We start from the raw sequence: 26897 nt of genomic DNA on the forward strand, positions 1-26897 counted from the left end.
ATATGATCATTAGTTCATACCCAGGGCAGACCCAACCCAGTAACTTTGGTTTTTTTGGAAAACTGTGTGGGCGGATAGCAGATAGTATCTTACTCAAAAGGCAATGGTAGCCTCTCTAAACTGGACAAGTTAGACCAAACAAATCATACATCAGCCACTCCATTTTTTTCTAAACGAAGTCCGGCCGAAACAACTACTGATTTTTCAATGGCAGCCATTTCAGGCGAAGGACCCACCATTACTCACGTCATCTTCGACATGGACGGTCTCTTACTCGGTAATTCCTTACCACCCCACACTCGGCCATTTAGACCCATTAAATGATTAGCGATTCACTGATTATAATAACTGTCTGGGTGCCTTATATTTCCAAATGATTTGCAACAAAAACCATTTTTTTATCTTTATCTTGGGATGTACAGTGATTTATCCATGTATTTTTTTTTCTCAAACAAGACCCAAAAACTGATGATCTAGTCGAATGCATCAGATGCTAAACCTGTCGGCTACTTCTGTTGTTGTCTCAACAGTACTTCTCTGTAGCTAACATTTCTCGGTTGTATGCAATCATTACTCGCAATTAAGGTTTTATGGTTTTATAATGATTTTGGCGTATTGCTTGTTATTCATACGCAATCCCTTTCATTTCACTCGATTGATATGTCTCTGACAGTATGTTCCTCTAATTGTTTGCTGGATACTGATTTAAATTCAAATTTCTAGATGACAACCAAGTGTTGTTCATTTTATCTCATTGTGTTGTTTGATTTCTTGAAATCCAATAATTATTTTGAGCTTGGATATCTTCATTCCTAATTATCTTCCTTAATTCTGGCAGTCTAGATGTTGATATTTGATCCCAAAGAAAATGCTGAAATTGATCACAGTCTAGTTAAGGAAAAGATACTTGTGCTTTTCTTCATATTTCTTTTGTTCTCACCGGTTATTGGTTTTGCTGAAGCATTCTAGAGGGTCTAGTTTCCCAAAGTTTTCTTTGTTGGTTATCTTTTTGTTTTACGTATTGATTTATTGGCATAACAAGTTGTTTATGAGATACCAGTGCAATTTGAATGATCTCGTGCAACATATAACCCTGGGGTTGCCACGAGACCCACCTTTACTTTCTTAAGTTGACATTGTCTTTTTGTATGACTATCGATGGGATTTATAAACGAATGCTATTATGGAAGTTTCTCTCATGGCACCAAATCAACCTTGTTAGTCCAAGGTATAAAGAGGAAGTTGATAGCGGATGCATGCATTTTCATTTATTTTAACGTTTCATTTTGACATAATAAAATTTTCAAATATGGTGGTATTTTCCTTCAGCTTGAAAATACAAGATATTATATTAAATTTAGTATTATGTTTAAATACAATAACATATTACCTCATATGAGCATGTAGAGTTATTCTGTTGGTGGGTGCTGTTTTTATGATAGACATTTGGTAAAAAGAAGTTTTATTTTACGTATTTACCCAAAATGTAGTTAGCTGTTTTGTGCACTGGTAATATTGTCAGAATATACAGATTTTTCTATGTTGAAAGTTGCCAGCTAAGTGTCTTCCCTCTCCAGTTTTTTTATTTGCTTTGATGATAGATGGCTAACAAATTTGTGCTGAGTTCTTGTGGTATTTAGAAATCGCATCACCTATAGAACATTTAAATGGTGAGGGTTATACAAACTATTCTATGAAACAAACTATCTGATCAAGTGTCTACTACTGTTTTCTGCAGACACAGAGAAGTTCTACACTGAGGTCCAGGAAATTATTCTTGATAGATTTAATAAAACTTTTGATTGGTCTCTTAAGGCAAAAATGATGGGGAAGAAAGCAATAGAAGCAGCTCGAGTCTTTGTTGAAGAGACTGGGATCAATGATTCTCTTTCAGCTCAGGATTTCCTTGTAAAAAGAGAGGTGATGCTGCAAAGTTTGTTTCCAACTAGTGAGCTCTTGCCAGGTAATAAATATTTCTTAGAACATTCATCTGTCAGCTAATTATTTATCAAAACATTAGTTCAATTTTTCTATTTAACTTAATGAGAATAATTTTAAGGAGATAATAATTAATCCAAAGACAAGGACCCAAACTATTTTAAAATTGTATTTTGAGGAATACAATATTTTCTTATCTTTAATGCAATGCTAATAATAGTTGTAGATGCACCCGAGCATTTGGCTCAAATGGTTGGTGCATGATACCCTGCTCAAAGAGCAGAATTCAAATCTCCCTTCCCCAAATAAAAATAATAATAATTGTATTTTCCATACTAATTATTTAGCAAATTTCCACTCTTATGTATGACAATTTCAATTGTTTTCATAAATTAAATTTCCATAGGTGATTTGTTTTACCTTGCCTTGGGGTAAGGATGGTATTTCTTATTAAAATAATTTAAGAAGGGTTTTTTTTGTTTTATCAGGTAGAAATCACCATCAACAAAAGGAAGTTAAAAGAAGATTGCTTAAATATTGTATTTTGTGGGACTTTCTCACAAGTGAAATGAAAGTTTGAGAGAAACTTATGTGGAAGCTGAATATGCATATAGAGGTATCTTTGCATACAAATTTTGTGTTAATTTTGATCTATCTTTAACACCTTAGTTAAACATCATTGCAATTGACTTCTTTTCGATTCGATTTCTATGAAAAGATTTGTTATTGTTGACCATCTGATTTTTACATAAATATTTTTTATATAAATTTTTATTCTTAAAAGTAAGTTCAAGCTGTAGAGCAACTTTAATCATAGCAAACAGCACATGATAAGTTTGAACAACAAAAAAAAGTAGCATATGATTAGAATTCCTGAATTAGAAAGTACAAAGAGGAAAATGGAGGGACAAAATTCTATGATTCTTGTGCAACAACACAGAGAAGTTATTTTTAAGGATTCTACATCTGAGATATAGTCATGTTTGAAGCTGCTTCCCCTAATACTTTTTGCAAAGAAATCCCATGAATTTTTCAAATCTTGTTAAAAAAAAAAGGAAAAGCAATTTGAAGATGGTGAATGTATGAAACTGGACAGCAAAAGGGGAAGATATACGTATTTTTATTTCATTTTCTCATTTGTTGCAAATGAGTTATGTAATAAATTGTTGTATATTCCTATTCTAGGGGCTAGCCGTTTGATTGAACGCTTGCATGCCAAAGGAGTACCAATTTGTTTGGCAACAGGGTAAACTTTGTCATTTCCAGTTCTTATTCCTTTTTATAGCATCATTCACAAATAAACATGGAGTACATTCAAAAACGTGAATGAGGTTTGCCTTCTTTTTCTTTTTAAATGAAATTACTTAAGCTATTGAAGGCTATGCAAGCGTCACTTATGCAGATGTACTTTGCAGAAGCCACAGGCGGCATTTTGAGCTAAAAACACAAAGACATTGTTAGCTTTTTATGCCGATGCATCATATTGTTCTTGGTGATGATCCGGAAGTTAAACAAGGGAAGCCATCACCAGATGTATTCCTTGCTGCAGCTAGAAGGTTTGAGGTATAATATCAGTCTATCATAGTGTTATATTGTACCTGATGATGGTAACATGTGATTGGACATACATAAAGAGTAATTTTTTTTATTATTTTAGTTATATGAGGAGTAAAGAGAAACGGTAAGAAAGAAGTACATAGAAGTGATTTTAACTGAAGTTCACACCCTTTGCTTGTTTGGATTTGATAGAACTAATAAGGAGAGAGAAATGGCAATTGGACAACAATAGGAATTTTATATCAATATGCTATTCATGATCATAAGTGCCATATTCAAAAAATAACAAAGGGTTGCCTAGTGCATGAGGCCTATGCATTGCAGAAAGTCTGGGGACTGTCAAATATGCATAGCATTACCAAGCTTTTCAAAGAGGCTGTTTGTGGCTTTAACCTATGAAATAATTGCAAAGGAGGAACCTTATTGTTGTGCCAAGGCTCACCTCATTTCAGAAAATGCTTAAAAAATAAAAAATCTTATTGTCCTTTCTTACCCGCGTTTCTCAACTTTCGAAGGAACTAAAATAGTGGTTAACAAAAGCTTTTTGGCAGTTTTTTTTTCTCTTCTCACTTTATTCTCCTTATAAGAGGAGTTTGCCAATTTCTCTCAACCTCGAGTTCTCCCCAGTTTTCTCAATGCAAACGTCCTGAATTTCTTCTTGTTTCAAAGGCTACCTTTCTATCTAGCCTTTGAACTGTCCAAGGTCAAGGTATGTAACAAGTGATAGAGAGATTGTTGATTAACAGGGTGGGCCAATAGATTCCCAGAAAATTCTTGTGTTTGAAGATGCACCTGCAGGAGCACTTGCAGCCAAAAATGCTGGGATGTAAGTGAATTTTGTTTTACTGATTTATTAGTGCAATTGATTATCATGTGTTCCATGCTCTAATTTTTACTTCTGGGATTTTCATTTTGATTGTTGAGTTTTCTGTTCTTTTATGCTCTTTTATGTTGATGTATTTATCTGTTAACAAAGCTTTTTTCTCATTTCTTTTGTGTTAAGATATATTTCCCTTAATCTAATATATCGTTTAGCTTTTAGGCTTTATAGGCTGTGTACAACTGAATACTTCGGTCGTGCTTCTTCTGACCACTCTAAGTTCCTTCCGGCTTTTATTTGGCTCTCTGTAGGTCTGTGGTTATGGTTCCGGATCCGAGGCTTGACAGCTCCCACCATGCAATAGCAGACCAAGTTCTGAGCTCCTTATCAGATTTCAACCCAAGTGAGTGGGGTTTGCCTTCATTTGAAACCTAACCACGCCTCCTGAACCTTATAGTTTATACATGTACGTTAATTTTTATATTTTATTCTAGTTTATAGTTAATTATATCAATAACACAAATGGAAGAAGTAATTTTTCTTTAGGTTAATGTTGCTAATAGCCCTTAAACTATAGTAAAGTATTCATAATGAAATATTCATTGTGATTCTTAAATTTTGATAATTTTTAATTTGATATCAAAATGATAAATCTTTTAATTAATAAGGTAATCATTTCTAGCATGATTTACAAATGATGACACGCATTTGATAAATGATTTTTAAAATATCATATTAATTAATAGATTTATGATATTATATTAAAATTTATAAAATTTAGATATCACATCGAACATTTTATTATGATTCAAAAATTATTTATAATATTAATTTTTTTCAGCCAACTGGCAATAAATAAATATAATTATACTTGATTTTGGGCTAATATGCAATGACTGAAATGACAATTTCACTCTCCTAATCCAACATATAACCAAGTCTCCAATTTTTTTTCTACTTGAAATCTTTATGGGACAAAACACGAGAAATAAATTAGATGTCAAAAAGAATTTGAGAAAATTGAAAAATGGCAATATGCTGTCTTATAAATTTTGATATTTCCATGTAAAAGATGAAAATATGTATTTGTACTAACTTATAGTTCAATCATTAAATTAAAATTTTCTTTTATTTCTTCTTTCGTAAAACCACTAGACTTCTAAATTGGAAAATTTTTAACGAGAGGTTTGAGGCAGGAATTGTGAATTCGGTTTTTGCCATGTAATAAAGAATTGAATAATATTGTAATATCAACTTATTGTCTTGTTAATAATTAACGGTCAACTTAAAAGATGGTTCTCATGTGAGATCGTATAATTTTTCTTAAAATTTTTAATTTATTCTTGAAAATTTTATTTTTATATTTATTTGATTGACGATGACTTACACTTACAAATTTCTTTTAATCCATAATTTTTAAATTTTAATTTTAATATTATAACAACTGATAAAAATATCAATTGATTAAGATCGCATAATTTAATTTGTGTTTTGATACAAGAAACATATTCATGTCGCGACATAACACAAGTTTGTTAATGTGATATAAATTCGATGACGAAATGATCGACTGTATTATTAGAAGTGAATAAATGATGGTTAAGACAAGAGACATATCAAAATAGTTAGACTTTAGAATTATAATTTAAAGGTTTTAAATTTAGAACCTGAGAAACGTAAAATTTTTGAAGTTCTATTGTACGGTTGAAAGTTTGGTAAATTTTATGTATCCAAATAAAAGAAAAAGGTGAAAAAGAAAACTAGTGATAAGAATTTTGATAGCATGTAGCATGCAAATACAAATTGAGCCTAAACATGCATTCCATGTATGATTACTTCTAATGGTAATGGCTACCACACAACTAACAAGAGAGAAGAGATCAGACCATATATAATCAAATACTTTGTCAATAAAATTTTTTAACTTTATAAACGAGATTAAATGATAACACATGTCTTTTGTGTATATTTAAAAAGAAAAAAAATGAGACATATGTTATCATTCTAACTCCACTTATAAAGTTAAAAGTTTTTACTGTTAGTATCTCAAATAATTAATTTCTTATGTAAGTATATATATGAGAAACGATCAATTTACATGATATAAAACTAAAAAAAAATTTATATAATTTTTTAATCATGGATTTTAATAAATTTAAAAGATGAGATAAACAAACAAAAATAAGTAAAAATGATTTCATCTTATCCCTTAGATTTATTAAAATCAATTATTAGAAAAATATGTAAATTTTTTTTTAATTTTACATTATATAAATTGATCCCTCATATATATATATATATATATATAATTTTGATGCAAATTGTGGTGAAATCCTTCTCTCGTCATCAGTAATAGACAGGAAATGCGTGCCTTAACCAACGGCATCTGAAGAGGGTCCATACCTTATTATAACCAACATTACTTTGAAACGGGGTGCATGGTTCACAACTCAAGATTCAGCATGACCTTCTTTTTTCTTTAATTTCTTTTTGAAGTTTGCGGCATGAGATAGAAGAAGATGTTGTAAGTATTGAAAATTTAATTTCAGATTCAAGTGCGGCGCCCTATAGTGCCCAATGGGGACAAGCTCCCACTGAGTCCACAAAACTACAAACTCGTATGCTTTAGTCGTAGATAAAAAAATTTTATTTATTTAATTTATTTATTGTTGATATTAGGATTAATTCTATCTTTTGTAAGTATCAAAGTTGAGAGAGTATTTTCACCAACAAACATTTTAAAAATTCATGTGCATAATCAAATGAAATACCAACGGTTAAATGATAGTTTAATTATGTACATTTGAAAATTATGCGTTTAAAAAAATTGATAACAAACTTATTGTATAATTTTTTTCATAATATGAAAAGCGTCAACGATAATTATAAAATTTTTAATAATTATGATAAAATATAAAAATTTTAATTTTTTATTATTATTTTTTTATAATTTAATATATTTGAATTAAATCTCGTTAGATAAAATTTTTAGTTTCATCACTGTTTAAATCTATTAGATGTCATTTTTTTTAAATAATTACATAAAATAATTAAGTAAAAATTTTTCTTTATCTTTAATTTAGTTTATGCCCTTTTTCATATCAAACGAAAAGGGTAAAAGAATGGAAAGAAGAAACTTATCATATGTTCTTCAAGATGACATAAGGTGTAACATAGATCCTTACCCCACATTTTCTAGTTTAAAATTTCTAAGTCGAGCTGATCAATGTAAAGTCTCAATTTTTTAAAAGGAAAATCTCAATTATTATAACTAAAAATCTTTTGGGTGCTTTTAAGTCCAAGTTAATGAATGGAAGAGCATTATCTTCATCGATCGACTAGGGCAACTCTACAATTAACTGGGTTTCACAAATTAGGTTTCACAAATTGCATACACCTTTTCTTTGAGTTTGTGTACATATATATATATATATATATATATATATATATATATAAAAAAGTAACTTGATGTAACTTAATTAAGAAGGTACATAATATGTATGGCTAATAGCTAGGAAACAGCCGCAAGTGGCAATTGGCCAATTGGGGCTGTGTAATGCATTATTATAATATGCATTTTGGTAAATTGGTTATCCCTCATTGTTTTTTTTACAAAAAAATCAAGATCCAAATGGTAATTGAAAAAAAAATTACAAGTACTAACAATCGAATTTCAAATTTGTTGTAATCCATCTTTAAAAAAAAAATGACTGAATCATTTAGATAAACTCAAATTAAGTTATTATGGAGATTCACTTACCAATTGATATACTTTTCTTATTAATCAACATAAATATAACAGAAAAAAGTAGATAAAACTAAATACATTAAATTGAACTCATCAAATTAAATATGTCAAATTAAGTTATTTTGTTTCCTAAGGCATTTACATACAGTTGGAGTACTATGATGATTGCTGAACTCATTTATTGATTTTTTTTTCTCCAACTCGAAATCTAAAAACCTCTCTTTCTCTTTCTACTTATATATATAACAAAATTAATACAATCTAGGAAGCGGCCTTTGCAGTTCATTTAGCATGGAGGGCTGCTATTTTTATTAGGTATAATGGGGTGTCTATTGCTAGACTATACCTTAGTCTAGAAGTCCAAAAATTGGTTGGTTCACATTTATAATTAATGACAATGTGTGCAAGGAAATTAAATAAGCTTAAGAGGACAATATTGAACTTTGTCTCTATTCACGACCATTTTCAAACTTACACAAATTGGGCACTTAAATTTAGGATTTCTGTTCATACCCTAAACAACAAGTCGATCCATACATTTGAAATGATATGGAAAAAGTTGTTTTATTCGTAAGGATACAGGAAATTAACTATAAAATCCATTCCCAACTAAGGACTCGGATATTTCAAAATCCTATTGCAGATGGGCTTAATTTCATTATATTTTCACTTATATAACTTCTTCCTTCGCAAATACAGCATGTGCTCCTTGTCAAAACATGCCAAAACCCAACCAACTACGCCCCTCCTCTTCCCTTCCCCTTCGCTGGCAGTATCCTAATTCTCTTTGCCACACGTGCAAAATCACTGTTCATTTTCATACATAAAAAAATTAAAACCCTTAATCATACTAAAAATAGAAAAATAAAACAATTAAAAAATTTGGAAATTTTTAAAATAATATGTAGTAATTGTTTAAGAGAAAGAGGAATACTGTAATGCTTGAAAACGTACTTCCAATTAAGGTCACCAGCGAGAAGAAGATCGTTTTCCATGTCTTCATAGGCAATGATGTGACCAGGAACAGCATTGGAAAGATCAACGTCATTCTCCGAGGAGGCTCCATCATCGTTTCCCTCCACAAACATTTGCCTGAGAGCCTTCGCAAGGCTATGGTAGCTTGCATGCTTATGGAGACTGATGCGCTGACAGATCGAACGGCCTTCAAGCACCACGGTCACTGGGGGCACGACGCTGGAAAGAAGATCCTCATCATCAAGACCAGGGAAACGCTGGATGAGTTTGGTGCTGTTATTAGGGTTAGACAAGATTAAGGGTGCAGAAGAGTGAGGTGGGATTGGAGCAGCAACAGTACCAACAAATCTGGAGGTGTTGATGTTGGGGGATCTTCTGTCTTGCCATCTCCTTTTCAAGGAGTCTTGTCTTTGAGAATCAAAAGTACTGTTCATCTTTCTCTTCTTTGACTTTGTCTGGGTGAGGATCTGAAGGAGAAGTCTGGCTTTGTAGTTGATAAATAAAAGGGAATTATATAAGAACGAGTTGTACTTGTCTTAATTTTTGGGAGGAGATACAGCTAAGAAGTTGAAAAGGGTTTGGTCTACAGAGTGGGGGGAGGGGGATTTTATGTTAAAAGGAGAGAAAGTAAGAATTCTAAGAGGAAACTGGGAAGAGTTGGGGTTTTGGTGGGGTTATTAGGACAGATGAAGAGATACAGGGTTTGAAGTTTGACGATTGAAGAGTGAGCAGTACTGTATTAATAACCAAGTGGTAGGGGGTTCACTTGCCTCGTTTGTGTTGTGTTTTGATGTGATTTTGGTGAAAGAATTATATATGAAATATAAATGAGAGAGGCACAAATGTCGGGAGGGGTCAGGTAGGCGTCTGAACCAGTCCTAACTTTGTGTTCTTACGGTTCCTTCTTTCAAAGCCATTTAATTTTAGGGTAAAATGCACGTATAGTGACTCGATTTTGAGTAATTTTTTTATTTTGATCATTAATTATGAAATTTAACATCTTAGTAATAAATGTTTGGTTAAAATTTTCCTTTGATCACTATCACTATTACTTTCTAAGGGAATGTTGATGAAGCATGTTGTATGTGATGCCAATATCCACATAATATGATTATATTAACAAACATGCATATGTGATAATGTTGACACAATATATATACATAATTTGAAATTCTAAATATAAGTTTTTCTTCGTTTCATTTAAATTGATTTTTAGAAATTATTTTTTAAAAAATATATATTTCTTGAAAAAGTAGATATTTTTATTATTTGGATGAATTAATAAAAAATATTTTAAGTTATTTAGTTGTTTTTTGAAAAATCTATTTTTTTAAATAATATTAATATAACTATTAACATATTAAAATTTATTTATTATTAAAGTATATTAAAATTATTTAATTAAAATTATTAGTATTCAAAAATAATTATATTTTAATAATAATATTTAATATTAAAATATTATATCAATATAAAAATACTTAAAACAAAATTATGTATTATTCTTTATATTAATATTTTAAAATATTTAAAATAGCATTACTATTCTTAAAATATTATTTTTATTAAAATTAAAATATTAATGTTTATTATTAAAATATTTATATTTTATATTAAAACTATCTATTACTAAATTATAACAAAAATATTTTTAATTTATATTTATTGTTAAAATAGTAATATAAATACCTTAATAAACAAAAATAGGGTAAACGTCATAAATATACCATATGGTTCAGGCTGATATGAAAGTGCTCATTGAAGTTTAAAATGTGATACTTAACTACCTTATAATTTATTTTATTTTTTTACCTAAAATCATTACTCTTTCTATTTTGTTTCTTTATTTTTCATCTAAATTCATACTTTTTGTCTAAAAGTTCATACTCTATATTTAAAAATTCATTTTCTCTCCCTAAAACCAAATCAATTCTCTTTCTAAACCCAAATCAATCCATAATAGCAACCTTCAAATCACCAAAATCTCCACACCACCACCACCATCAGTACAAGTTTACATCACCATCAAAGTTGATCTTTTAACTTTCTTCATCAAAGAGACAAAATCCTAGTTCTGTTATAAGTAACAATAACCATACTTTAACATTTAGGACTTCTAGGCCTTCTTGGCCTCCATCTCCCAAAAAATCAAGAAATGAAAGGCCTTTTTCTACATCCTATGTACCTACTCTTAATCATGGCATAAGGATTGTTCGACATCCTAATGGTTCTATTGGCTATCAAAAGCATTCATACAAAACAGTCTATGACAACATACAACCTGAAGAATTGCCTACTATGGCAAATCACTATTTTGATTCCAATAATGGGATATCTAAATCAATGGGAAAAATGAGATTCTTATTTCTAACCAGAAAAAGATTTTAACAGTGGAAAACAAATTTTCTATCAAATATCCCAATAATGATCATGAGTTATAATTCAAGTGGTTCATTAGAATTTGAAAAAATTGAACCAAGTGCTTGTCCTAGTCTTTCAAATAATATGTGCATTGGCACACTTTATGTTGAAGCCAAACAAAGTTTCATCAGTAAAGAAGTTAGTAAATATACAAATAATGTCAAAAAATATGGTGAAATTGTTAAAGTGAGTAGGAAGACAAGCATCTATAGAGGGAGCACTAACGAAGTTGTTAGTGATGAAAGTAGTTGTAGTTGTCTAAGTAGTGTTAGTAGAAACACTAAAAATTTAGAATTATTGCTTCTGATAAATTTGAAAATTTGAAGAAAGGCTTTGAGACGTGTAATGGTGCCACTTTCCTTAAGGTTTTATTTTTCCTCACTGTATTATTTACTTAGTAGGTATGCAAAAAGGTTATAGGTAATAAACCTTGAAGATATAATGAAATCCAATCGCTAACTACGTTTTGCATTGACGAAATCAGTCTACCAAGCATTCACTGACATATCATAAGATTAGTGAGCTTCTATAAAGGTTTTCTACAGTAAAACTTTTATAAAAGAAATCTGAAGTTTGAAGAAAGAGGGAGAGTTCCAAGAATTGTTTCTATCTTTTTTTTCCAAAAACCAAGGGAGCTTTATATAAATAGATAAGTGTCTCTTTCTCCTACAAACATAACTGTTTATTTTGAATTAAAAAAATTATTTATTTTTAAATAGTTGAAATTGTTTCATTTTGAACAAATTCAACTGTCTATTATATACAAACTTAACTATTTGTTTTTATTTTTTTTATCTATTTTTGGATGAATTTTAATTAAACACTTATAAGCTTTAAATAAAATAAAATTTTATAAACTTTAAATAAAATAATATTTTATTTACTGTACTGCAAGTTTCACATGTCCAAGTGCTAAGTGTCTTTAATTAAATATTAATAAATACTAATTATTTAATTAATGCAAGATCAACCAAGCTTGGAAAACCAAGCCCATGGTCCATTAGCCACTTAAGTCCAACTATAGTGGACTTTTACTGCTCTTAATTTAAATGATTATTTTATCAATTTTTTTCTAATGTGAGATTATTTTTCATATTTTATTTTAAAAATCTCTAACAATCCCCCACCATTTTCAAAATAATCTAGATTTATTATAACCTTGAAAATCAATTGCTTAAATAAAGATATATTTTGATTTGAACCTTCACTTAGTGAAAACAAGTTAAAGTTAACCAAAATCGTATGGTAGACCATGCTTTAAACCAGTTATTCCACTTGGTTAACTAAACTTATCTCACATAACGATTTCTACACCCAATGAATGCTTAGTATCTGATGACACATTTATAGCCATGTGCTTGCATCCTTTTTCATAAGTGTTGTTAAAGCCAAGTTCTTAAGCTCCTAGAAATGGCCACACTTCACACTCACATAGGTAACTCTCATTAAGAGTGTTTCCATAACTATAACACTCTAACACATTTATGTTATGGGTATTTTAAGAGTATATTACTCATCCTTATTTGACCATTATAAGTACCTAACACTATACCTAGGATGGCATTAAATATTACTATAGTACTAGTAATCATATACAGATGATGTACTTTTGTTTCATTGAACTCAAAACTTAACGTTATACTAAGTGTTGAGTTGAGTTTCCATCATGAGTGATTTTATTTCATAAGCTTGAGCCTCATCCTTATTGAAATTTTTTTTACCAAGTCTCTAACAAGACTTTTGGTTAAAAGATCCATTAAGTTTTCACTTGACCTCACATAATTTATAGTAATCACTTCATCTAAATTAATTGTCAAAGATAACTATGTCTTAATCTAATTTGTCTAGACTTTTCATTATATACTTCGTTATATGTCCTTACTAGAGTTGCTTCACTATCACATTGGATAGAAGTTAGAGAAATTAGTTTAGGCAATAAAGATACTTTATGTAATAAATTTCTTAGTCATTCAGCTTTTTTGGTACTTCATGTAATAAATTTCTTAAGCATTCAACTTTTTTAGCTACTGCGGCTAATGTAATAAACTCAACTACCATGGCAGAATCCGTTATGCACATTTGTTTCTCAGAACCCTAAGAAATGACACCCCTACTAAATACAAAGACCCACCCACTTGTAGAAACATGATATTCCATATTAGTAATTCAACTAGCATCAAAGTATCCTTCATAACTGAAGGATATCCATTATAATACAATCCATAGTTGATTATTTTCTTAAATATCAAAGTACTCTTTTAACTACTTACCAATGTAAGTAACTTGGATTACTTGTGCACTTACTCAATTTTGAATAGTAAATGCTATGTTTGGTCTTGTACAAGTCATTGCATACATTAGATAACCAATTACTTTTTCGTAATACAACTGATCAATTGTTCTATCAATATTAGATACTAATTTCAATTGAGAATCTATAGGTGTAGATACTGGAATACAATTAAAAAGATTAAACTTTTTAAGTACTTTTTCAATATAATGCGATTATGACAAAGTTATGCCATTATCATCCGGATTATTCTAATTCTAAGAATAACATCTGCTACACCCATACTTTCATTGAAAAGTTATTTAATAAAAATTTCTTTGTTTCCATAACTTGTTCTGAATCAATGCCAAATATTAGCATATCATCCACAAATAAGCAAATTATGACTCCTTTGTCATTTTTAAATTTGCTATTTATACACTTATCTGACTCATTAATTCTAAAACCATTAGTAAGAATAACTTCATCAAACTTTTGATGCTTGCTTAAGTCCATACAAGGACTTTACAAGCTTACAAACCTTATGCTGTTAACCTGGAATGATAAATCCTTCTGGTTGTTCCATATATACTTCTTCTTCTAATTCATCATTTAAAAATGCTATCTTTACTTCCATTTGATGTATAATCAAATTATAAATAGTGGCAAGTGAGATTATAAGCCTAATTATAGTAATCCTAGCTACTGAAGCATAAATATCAAAGTAATCTATCCCTGACTTTTGTGTAAAACCCTTGGCTACCAACCTTGCTTTAAATTTATTCATGGTTTCATCCACCTTCATTTTGTTTTTGAAAATCCATTTATAGCCTATTAGATCAGAACCTGGTAGAAGGTCAACCAAAATCTAAGTGTTATTTCCCAATATTGAGTTTATTTCATCATTTATTGTTTCTCTTCAAAAAGTAAAATCTTGACACTTCATTGCCTCTTCATGTGTAACAAGATCAAAATCCGTATTAAAACAATAAGTAATTTTATTGTTTATGCTTTCACCAATCCCTTTCATAAGAAACATAAAGAAATCTTGTCTAAAATCTTTTACCTTTCTAACCCTTTTACTTGTCCTTATTTCTTGACAAGATTCATCACTAATTTCATTTTATTTTAATGAATTTGGAATTTTCTTTTCACTTGTAGGATAACTTGCTTGTAATGGTTGTAGTTGTCTCGAAATAGATTTAAATCTATTTTCATCAAAAATTGCATATCTTTGTTCAATAATAATGTTAACTAAAATTAAATCATTCAGTTCAATAACCATGAACCTATATACTTATATGCTTTATTATTTTGTGCATATCCTATAATTTTGCATTCTATTCTTCTTTCACCCAACTTTTTTTCTTTTGGGTTTTGAAATTTTAACTACAGCTTTATATCCCCAAACCTTTAAATAATTAAGATTTAGTTTTTTTTTCTTTCATTGCTCATATAAAGTTATCATTGTTTCTTTGTTAGGAGGTTTATTTAATAAATGACAAGCTGTTAATAAAGCTTCAACCTAAAATCCTTATCCAAGATCAGAATATGATAACATTGCATTTGTCATTTCTGTTAAGACCCTATTCTTCCTTTTAGCTACACCATTTTGTTTGTGGTGTATAAATAGTTATAATTTGGTAAATTATTCCGGTGGATTCAAAGTAACTTAGACTATAATATTCTTTACCCTTATCCAACCTCAAGCATTTGATAAAAGATTCACATTAAAATTCAATTTCATATTTATATATTTTAAACTTATCAAGTACTTCATTTTTGAAATATAATAGATAAACATAACAATATCTAGTACAATCTTCCATGAATGTGACAAAATATTTCTTTCTAGACAATGTAAGAGTGTTATGCATATCACAAACATCACTTTGAATTAATTCAAGTGTCTTTGTATTTCCTTTAACCTTAGGAAAAGAATTTTTAGTAATCTTAGTCAACATACATATATTGCAACTATTAATATCTTGATTAAATTCAAGAATTAATTGAAGCTTACTCATATCATGTAATTTTCTATAATTTAAATGACCTAATTTATATTGCAATAAATATAAAGATTCAACCATGTAAGTAGAAATAACATTCTTATTCTAATTAATAATATTGAGTTTGAACGTTCCCTCATACATATACCTTTTTCCAACAAAAATTCCTCTCTCAGACAGAATAAACTTATTTACCTTAAGTATAAGTTTAAAACAAAACTTGTTTAACAGACTTCCAAACACTAAGTTCTTCTTAACTTTTGGTATATAATAAACATCATTCAAAGTTAGAGTTTTTTCATATGCGAATTCGAGGTCAACAGTCCTTTTGCCTTTAATTATTGCTATAGAAGAATTTTCTATATAAAGGATACTACCATATTCACTTGGTTTAAATGTTGTGAACATATTTTTGTCCTTGCATACATGTTTTGTTGCCCTAGAATCAACCCACCAAGATTCATCATTTTCAAGCATGTTGGTATCGAAAATCATGGCAACAAATTTTTCAAAAGCATTATCTTTTAAGGAATTTTTTTTCTTTTGTAGCAACCAAAATTTTTTTTTAAAATATCTTGACTTACCATAATGGTAACATAAGCTTTTTAGTCTTTTTTAGTTCTTCTTGAATCTAGGCCTATTAGCAATTTGCTTGAACTTGAACTTCTTTTTTATAGGCTTTATGGTTTGTTTTTCCTCCACAACATGAACTTTGGCATCACCTGAACTTTGGCATCATCAAAACTAAAATTCTATTCTAGCTTTTTGTATTCCTCTTCAATTCAAAAATGACTAGCTAAAGCCTTAATAGTGATTTTCTTTTTTTTTTTTATGTTTTAGACTTTTTTTAAAGTCCTTCCATAATAGAGGAATTTTATCTATTACATTAGACACAATAATTATTTCATCCATACTCATATTATATTATTTAAACCGATTAAACATTCTTTTAATTTCACATAATTATTCAATCACAGAACATTCATCAACTATATAATAATTATTAAAATGACTAATGAGAAATTTCTTACTTGTTGCATACTCAATCATATACTTAGTCTCCAATTTTTCCTATAACTCCTTTGCAATAGCCTTATTTTGGTATATATCAACAAACTATCAGACAAACTGTTTAGAATATAGCCTTTACACATGTAGTTTGCATTATCCATTTTTGTTTAGCTCTTGTTGCAGCCATAAATTCTTCTATTACATTTTTTTTTTACCTAAGTGTAGTCAGAACATATACAACCATCAAGGTTGAAAGCAAGAAATGCATCTTTTTCTACCATCTTAAAAAATCACCATCATTAAAATGATCCAATTTGACAAAACTAGAAGCTAATTCCCTAAGAGTTGCTTCAATAACCATTGTTAAACAGAATAAAATCTTAAGATTGTTAGTAGAAGCACTAAAAATCTAGAATTATTGCTTTTGATAAATTTGAAATTTTGAGAAAAAGCTTCAAAGTGTGTAATACTACCACTTTCCTTAAGTTTTATTTGCTCTCATCATATTATTTACTTAGTAGGTGTGCAAAAGGGTTGTAAGTAATAAACCTTAAGGATACAATGAAGCCTAGTGATTGATTGCATTTTGCACTGATGAAATCAATCCATCGAGCATTTATCGATGTATCACAGGATTATTGAACTTCTATAAAGGCTTTCTACAGTAAAACTTTTATAAAAGAAATCTGGAATTTGAAAAAAAAATGAGAGTTCCAAGAATTGTTTTTGTTTTCTTTTCAAAAAACCAAATGAGCTTTATATAAATAGATAAGTGTCTTTTTCTCCTATAAATATAACTGTCTATTTTGAATAGAAAAAACTATCTATTTTTGAATAGTTGAAACTGTTTCATTTTAAATAGACTTATTTATCTATTTTGTATAGACTTAACTATTTGTTTTTATTTGTTCTATTTGTTTTGGGATGGACTTTAATCAGACACTTATAAGCTTTAAATAAAATAAAATTTTATAAATTTTAAATAAAATAATATGTTATTTACTGCACTACAAGTGCCAAATGTCAAGTACCTTTAATTAAATTAATATATACTAATTATTTAATTAATGCAAAACCAACCAAGCTTGAAAAACCAAACCCATGGTCCATTAGTCACTTAAGTCCAACTATAATGAACTTTTGCTCTTTTTAATTTAAATGACTGTTTTATCATTTCCTTTTTCAATGTGAGATTATTTCTCATACTTTATTTTGAAAATCTCTAACAAGCAGTGTCATCTATAAACCCCACAAAGCAAATGATATAAGATGAGAAGCAATTCAAGTTATCAGATCTTAGAAGGGAGACTTGGACTTTAAGCACTCTAGGGTGCTGAGGATAATGGGATGTGAGGATATAGGAAGTGTTTATTTATTAGAACTGACTTAATGATGGTAGTGATGTGAAGATTTTAGTGATTTAAAGTTGCTGTTTATAGATTGCTCTTGGTATAGAGAGAGAATTAGTTTGATTTCAAAGAGAGAAAATAAATTTTTCGAGAAAGAGTATGAATTTAGATGAAGGAGAAAAAAAAATTTTAACAAATAAAAAGAAACAAAAAAAATAATGATTTTGGTAAAAACAAAAAAAAATAAATCATAAGAAAGTTAAGTGCCACATTTTAAATCTTAAGTAACACTTTCATTTTGGCCTTAACCATAGGGTATATTTCTAAAATTTACCTATAAAAATATAAAATTATATATTTTAAACTATTATTAAAAATATTCATATTAAGAAAATAATATTATTATATTATTTAACATTAATTATTAAAATAGTAAAAATATTATAAATGTTATTATTTATTATTAAAATAATAATATAATATTATTTATTATCGAAATACTAAAAATATTTATGTTTAATAATATACAAAAATATATTTAAAATTGAAATATCAAAAGACTTTTAATATTAATATTTTAATATTTTAATTAAAATTAAATAAAATATTTTTCCTAATATAATAATATTTTAAATCGAATCAAATCAAATTTGAGTTTAAAATATTATGTTCAAAGTCTTACTTGAATAAAATTAAAAAAATATTTAATATTAAAATATTAAAAGACTTTAAATATTAATTTTTTAATTTTTTAAGTAAAATTAAATAAAATATTATTTATTAATATAATAATATTTTAGGCCATATCAGATTAAGTTTGAGCTTAAAATAATCATATACAAGGTTCAACTTGAGTAAAATTATAATTAAACACATTGATAAGCTGTTTTACTCATAAACAACTCTTTTTCGAAAATTGTCTTACCTAGAAAAATTATAGTATTTTTGTTGACCAGTAAATTATTTTTCATTAACTAATCAGTTTTTTGCTAAACAAACACCTGAAAATGCAAAAATCATTTTTTGGAAGTCATTTTCTGCCAAACAAACATAGCTTTAAATAATTCTTTTATTTTATTTTTCCTTTCTCTTATTAACCTAATAGTTTCTCTCTCTATCCTTTTCATCAAAGTATTTGGCAACTCAAAACCCACATTCTAACCAATAAATGTCACCTCTTTCATTGCCTACCACTGTTTGATGAGGCCATTTCTCTTTCAAAATTTACCCTCTTTTTCTCCTTAATCTCTTATTTCTTCCCATGATTTTAGATTTTCCAAAGCAAAACCTTCTTTTATCAAAAATTCAAAAAATTGGAAACATAAAAAACCTAGAGCAATCATCGTTGTCACTATTATCGTTTGCCTTCAAACCACTTTGATTCTCTTCCCTTCTTTTTTCTCTATCATCTCATGGATTTGGAATGCCAAAAAACCAACAAATTTCAATAAATATAAAACCAACCAAAACTCAACAAATTGGTAACCAAAATCCAAATAAATTTCAACAAATAAACAACTAACAAAAACTCAACACATTGGTAACCAAAACTCAAACAAATTTTACCAAATTTATAATAAAAAAACTTAAAACTCAACAAATATACTACATAAAATATAACATAAAATAAAATAATTAAAACAAAAAATTACTAGAATGAGGGGACAATCACGACATCAACCGATGCACTCCGACAATGGTGGAGAACGACAAAAAGGTGGCAATGAGAAAGAAAAGGAGAGAGGGAATTAGGGATTAGAAAAATTTTAGGGGGAAAAATGAGGTGCCCAACTAGTGGGGGATTTCAAATTTTTTGCTATTAGTAAAAATTTTATCAATGAAAATTCCATCTGTAATATTAAAAAAATTAAATACTATGATTGACAGTTTTAGTGATGGAATTTCCATCAAGAATGTCAAAAAAAAAAAAAATTTAACGATAGATTTTTGTGTCGATAAGTTTTAATGATAAAATTTTTCGTTGATAAATCTATTGGTAAAATTGTCAGCAATTCACGCTAGATTTTTAGCGATGGATTACCTCTAGATTTTATTCCATCAGTAAAATCCGTTGGTAATCTATTGATGAAAGTGTTTTTTTTTTAAATTTCATCGATAAAATTTCATCAATGTTGATGAAAAGTTTGGTAATGAAACATACATTGCCTTGCCAACATTCCGATATAGACTAATGACCTAGTGACAAAAAATAGTTACTTAAATAGTAATGACTAAAACATTAAATTTCATAGTTTGTGACTATATATCCTTGTACTTTACCCTAATTTAATAGGGATGGTCTCTCTCTCCCTCTTAATATATCTCTAACTCTAAGTTTCTTTACGTTTTTTATACTACCCCAACTCTATATGCTGTCTTTGCTCTTCTCTCTCACTTTCTTATGTGATTTCTATGAAAGTATTTATGAAATATTTATTATATAAATATCAAGTCACATAAAAGAAAGACAAATTCATGCAAGTTTTAATTAAAAAATTGGTACTTGGTAGTAGTATTAGTACTATTAATAGTAAATAAGTTCACTCAACACCCCTAAACACTTTAAATAGCAGTGTAACTAAGGTTGTAAATGAACCAAACATGAATAAACAAATGTATGTATGTGGTTTATTTATTTATTTTTAAAGGTGTTTGGGTTTGATTTGTGTTCAATAAGAAAATTGCTTTGTTCATTCAAGCTCAGTTCATTTAAATGGTAAAATGTTTGCATTCGGTTCGTGTTTAATTTAATTAGATTAAATGAATTCATTCATGAACATTAAATGAACATGTTTATGAACATATATAAATGAACATGTTTATGAACAATAAACAAACCATAACCAAACAAATTTAAACAAACAAACCATAAATGAACATAAATGAATCTTAAAATAGAATTAATGTAAAAGATAAAAATGTAATTGTATTATTATTTATTATAAACGAATAATAAATGAACGAATTTTAAACAAACCTTAAAGGAGTTTTTTTGTGAACATAAATAAGTCAAACATACCTTTGTTCATATTAGTTCAATTTAATAAAAGAACGTAAAAATATTGTTCAAAATTATTTGTTAAATTTAATCAAAGAACATAAATCATACATGTTCACAAATGGTTCATCAAAAACCCTATTCGTTTACAATGTAACCAATTACATTTCATCCACAATCATTATAATACAATTAAACAATCACAATTTATAATTGTATGAGATTCATCAAAATTTTATGTAGAGCTCACACTTATAAGTGGTTGGCTTCTACATAATTTTTTATTATGATTAGATAATGTAAGTGATATGCTTCCGTGTAAATATGGTCATATTCATAAATTAGTACTTTTAACACACTTAACTTGAATTTAATTGCCATCTTAATTTTATACTGGTACTAGTTTTAAACTCATGCGATGCACAAAAATATATTTATATATCAATAAATCTTTTATAAATATAAATTTTTTAAATGATAATATAAACTATGAAATTTATAAACAACTCATAACTTATATAATCATTTTTATTTAAATTTATATATTTTAATATAATAAAAATAAATTAATTACATATTGAATATACTTATGCAATTACCATTAATTCTAAAGAAAACTCAAACTATAATTTATTGAATTCAAATAATCTCTAGACAAAAGGCAATAATATTTTGATTTTAAGAAATTAAAAATTTTATCATTAAAATCAATCTCGCATACAAACTTTTTTTATGGGAGATTATTTTATAAGTTGTTATTGAAGCAAAGATGCAACAATTGATTTTTCAGTATTTCTTGCTATCTTGCAATAGGTGTCATTTTACTTGATGAGCTAATAAATTTTATAGATGGAGGTGAAGAAATAGATAAAATAGTAATTTGTAATTTAATAACAGTTGAGTTATAATCTGGATTATATAATTTTATAATAAACATAATCATTATAATAAGCTTATACATATCTTTTTCAATAATTTTTGATAAAATCATACACTTTATTCACTGTAAGTTTGGTATTATTTGTCTTAAGATTATACTTAGTTACCTTCGTCTGGAACACACAAATTTTACCTCTAAGATCTTCAAATATTTCTTGATTTTATAATCTCTATTTTCCTAAATCATAAGTATAAATATATCATTCAATCAATTTGAATATTAAATAATATTAAAATAGTTTTTAACTCAATACCTTAACAAATATTTTATAAAAATCATCAATCTCTCTATTAATTAAATCATTAGCTTCTGTATTGAACAGTATGAACATCGTCCTTCCAGAATTATCATCTACCTCACTATTAAACTTGTACCTATAAAAAATGTAAAATTCTATAATTATAAATATAATATAATAATTTAAAATACTTTTATTATCATTGTGGAATAATAATTTTTGTATGTATCAAATATAAAAAATATAAATACTAATTATCTCATAGTTAGACTAAGGATATTAACATTGCAGGAATAACATTGAAATTTGTCATCAATTTCAAATAGTTTTTTATTACACCGACATGACATATAGTACCAACCAAAAGTGGTATTAACTTTCATAATAATGACTCTATTGGTGAAAAACTTTTCTCATATATACCCAATCATCTTTAAATCAATCATCAACAAAAAAAAAATTATAAAAAGAAAGTTAATATCATAGTTAAATAAATATAAAATATAAGTATAAAAAAATAACTTTTGAGCAGTACAAACCAAGAAACGATGCAAAATAAAAATTATAGAGAAAATTAAAATAAAGTTAAATAGTGATCAAAAGATATAAAAGTAGTGAAAAGTGGTTAAAGATGTATTATACTTAACCTAGAGCTACTTATACAAAAGGTGTGTTGTAAGTTAATTAATAAGATAATTTTAAATTATGCAAGTTAATATTGAACTAATAAAAATTATGAGTGAATAATGGTCTAACAATGGCAAGTTGATTGATATTGAAATATTTTATTATGCCATTAACATTTTGAGATCCCTTAATTTAGAAAAACAAATTAAATTTATTATATTTAATAATGGCAATTAAACAAATTAAATTTTAATTAAATCAACATGCATTAATATCTAGATTTTAAAATTATAAAACGTTACAAATGAAATTAAATAAAATCATATTTAATGAAATATAAATCTATCAACCAAATATAAATTAATAAAATATTTTATTCCATTAATTTAATTATGGAGAATTAATTTGATATATTTGCTTTCTATATTTACATATGAAATATATTAATTACTCAAATGGATACTATATTTAATCAAATATAAATGTATCAAATAATTGATTAGAGAATAAATTATTTTATAATTGTAATTGTAGTATTTATTAAATTATTAATTATATATTGATTGATTTAATTTGTCAAATTAAGAAATTTTTAAATTTTTAAAATTTTTAATATGAATTGAATTTAGAGTGATTTAAAATCAATAATATAAATATAAATATAGTCAATTAATAAGATAATTTTAAATTATGAAAGTTAATGTTAAAATAATAAAAATTATGAGTGAATAATGATCTAATAATGGCAAGTTGATTGATATTGAAATATTTTATTATATCATTAATATTTAAAAATCCCTTAATTTAAAAAAAATTAAATTTATTGTATTTAATAATGGTAATAAAATAAAATAAATTTTAATTAAATAAACATGCATTAATATCAAATAATAAAATTATAAAATGTTATAAATGAAAACAAATGAAATAAACATACATTAATATTTTATCAAATGAAATTAAATCAAATCATATTTAACGAAATATAAACAAATCAATCAAATATAAATTAATAAAATATTTTATTCTATTAATTTAATTATGGAGAATTAATTTGATATATTTGCTTTACATATATACACATGAAATACATCATGAAATACATCAATTACTCAAATTGATACTATATTTAATCAAATATAAATATATCAAATAATTAATTAGAGAATCAACTATTTTATAATTGTAATTGTATTATTTATTAATTTATTAATTATATATTGATTGATTTAATTGTCAAATTAAGAAATTTTTAATATTTTAATATTTTTAATATGAATTGAATTGAGAGTGATTTAAAATCAATAATAAAAACATAAATATAATCAATTTAGTTTTTTTAATTATATTTGTTTTATATATTTACATATGAAATACATCAATTACTGGATACTATATTTAATCAAATATAAATGTATAAAATAATTGATTAGAGAATTAACTATTTTATAATTGTAATTATAGTATTTATTTAATTATATACTGATTGATTTAATTTGTCAAATTAAAAAATTTTTAAAATTTTAATACTTTCAATATGAATTGAATTGAGAGTGATTTAAGGTCAATAATAAAAATATAAATATAATCAATTTAATTTTTTTAATTATTTTTAAATTAAAAATATATTAAATAAAATAAAATATATTTATTAGATATCACGTGATAATTTTTAAGACCATCCATATGTCAATATTTTACATCGTCCACATAAAATTTTTTTTCATTTTTACCAAAAATTTTGACTTTTATATATTTATATAAGATGTGAATATCTACACTAAATAATGTAAGATTCTATTAAATAATGTGAGATTCTACTGTTAAGATTTAAAGATTTTCGAGTCAAAGCTTGCATTATTTTAGGAAAAAAATGACTTTTTCTTATGAATAAAAAAAACCAATTTTGTAGATAAATTTCGCTAAGATTAGACAACTAAGGAAAGATATATGGGATGAGAGGGAGCAATGGGTGGTGGGACGTGGGAGTGATGGCGAAAGGGGATGTTTGCTTGCAACTGCAAAAGATATTGAATGCTTCAATAGTATAGTTAATTTGTTCGGCTGGATTTTGTTTTAAATTACTATATGATCCGATAATTTTAAATATGATAAATGATACGATAAAAAAATATAAAATAATATAATTTAAAATTTTAGTAAAAATTATATATGAATTTGATAAAAATAAAAAATATATTTCGTGTTTAATATATTGATATGAATTATAATACAAAATAAATACAATATAAATACACGAATTATAAATTTTAATTGTTATTTAAAAATTTATTTGATATATTATCAGTAAAATTTTTTAAATCTACAAGTGAAATTAAATAAAGTGATACATATTTCACTTCTTTTTTAATTAATTTATATATTTTTTAAATATACACTAAAAGATATATGTCACTCTATTAATTTATTTTATAAAATTAAAAAATTTTATTTTCAATCTATTCTATAATTTCTCTAATTATATTATATATATAGTAGAATTTTTCTTTTTAAAATATAATAATATAATAATACTTATGGGGATGGTGATCATATGTGTGAAGTAAAAGCAAGGTGATGAAGTATTACTTAGCTAATAAAACAATTTCCTTTTTAAGAATATATATATATATATATATAACAAATTCTTGTAAATCGGAATGCATGGGCTACAGAGACGACCGCGCTACGGTCGCCGAACGGCTCGCTTCTTTGACTCTCGAGACGGTTGGGAACTTCACGTCATTTTACATTTATGAATTGGCCCAAAAATTATTAAAAATAAATAAATTTGTATATTCAACACAATTAGTTTTGTCCTTCTAAGGAAACATTTTGATGTCTCGACTGAAAAGTTATTTTATGACAGCAGTTCCTTTTTTTTTTTATATAAACTTAAATTTTATGTAATTAAATTCAATTTTTAATTTAATTATTTATGTAATTATTTTTTAAAAATTATAATTATAATACTTGTAATTAAAAATTTAATAATTTTTACATTATGATTTTTTTTAGATAAAAAATAATGTAATTCAATTATTATTAAAGTTTGTGACTTCTAGGGATTAGTTTTGGCCTTAAAGGTTTTCTGGACCATGTGATAGGTCCAACCTTTTCAATCAAATCGATAACCTAATCGTTTTGAACTCCAACTAGATCTTAGTTTTTGGTTCGAATTAACAAGCTAAGATCAAATAACAACTTACGAGGAACTTGATTCGTTTAATTTATAATATTAATAAATGTTAATAACAAATAAAAGAAGTTGATATACATATATATTTGTTGGATGGCCCATATGTAATGCATATGAAATCTTTTTTCAAAATCCAAATAATTATATGATTAGAAAACCTGAACAAGTTTTCTAGAATTGCTTTTTGCATATTCAAAACAGTTTTTATGTCAATGTGAACCAACAAAAATCGACATGATAATCACTTGGATGACAATGTGAAAGGGGCCGTTGGGACGTCTAAATTATATATCCCAAGAATCATAAGGCATTGGAATTGAAGAAATTAATTTAGATTTTCTCTATAGCTGAAGAAATGTCAAATTATTATATATTGTTTAGTTTGAAAATTCAGTACGTGACATGCCTTTTAAACAAACTACATTTGTAAAAGTGGTTTAGAAAGATCATATGATATATATAGTGTCTTAGGGACCATCATGATTTATAAATATATATTCTCTTGGAGTACTTAAATTACATGTTTATACGTAGCCAAGAAAAAAATTAGGCAAATTAATGAACCAAAAAATTGAGTAATACCTACGTACTATTCTTTTTTTTTTCAAGATTACGACCTATTTTGTATTAAAAAAATTTGAATAATTATATATTGCAAATGTACATTATGCAACATCTTAACTAGATTAATTATAGTAATTTATTTATTGGTATATTGATAAAGATTAATCATGTCAAATTGAACCTTATAAGATCTAATCTACTCTTAAATTTTCTCTTATATGCCAAAAAAGCATT

At 26.7% G+C, this 26897-nt stretch overlaps 1 protein-coding gene and 1 pseudogene across 2 annotated transcripts; one reads left to right on the plus strand and one right to left on the minus strand.

The window, feature by feature from the left end:
• The first annotated feature begins 27 nt into the window (after positions 1 to 27).
• Positions 28 to 4928, plus strand: LOC111302355 ((DL)-glycerol-3-phosphatase 2-like; annotated as a pseudogene). The gene is made up of 6 exons (XR_016328186.1): positions 28 to 277; positions 1739 to 1963; positions 3124 to 3184; positions 3354 to 3501; positions 4242 to 4321; positions 4627 to 4928. The product of XR_016328186.1 is annotated as a (DL)-glycerol-3-phosphatase 2-like (transcript).
• Positions 4929 to 8408: 3480 nt separating this feature from the next.
• On the minus strand, positions 8409 to 9969 carry LOC111302356 (auxin-responsive protein IAA33-like). Its single transcript, XM_022898277.2, has 2 exons — positions 9018 to 9969; positions 8409 to 8870 (listed from the first exon to the last, which is right to left on the minus strand). Exons 1-2 carry the CDS (start codon positions 9470 to 9472, stop codon positions 8801 to 8803), a joined length of 525 nt encoding a protein of 174 aa, XP_022754012.1. The 5' UTR covers positions 9473 to 9969; the 3' UTR covers positions 8409 to 8800.
• Positions 9970 to 26897: the final 16928 nt, after the last annotated feature.

This window comes from Durio zibethinus, chromosome 15 (genome assembly GCF_047325235.1).
Source record: "Durio zibethinus cultivar Kanyao isolate XHJ-2024 chromosome 15, ASM4732523v1, whole genome shotgun sequence".
NCBI lineage: Eukaryota > Viridiplantae > Streptophyta > Magnoliopsida > Malvales > Malvaceae > Durio > Durio zibethinus.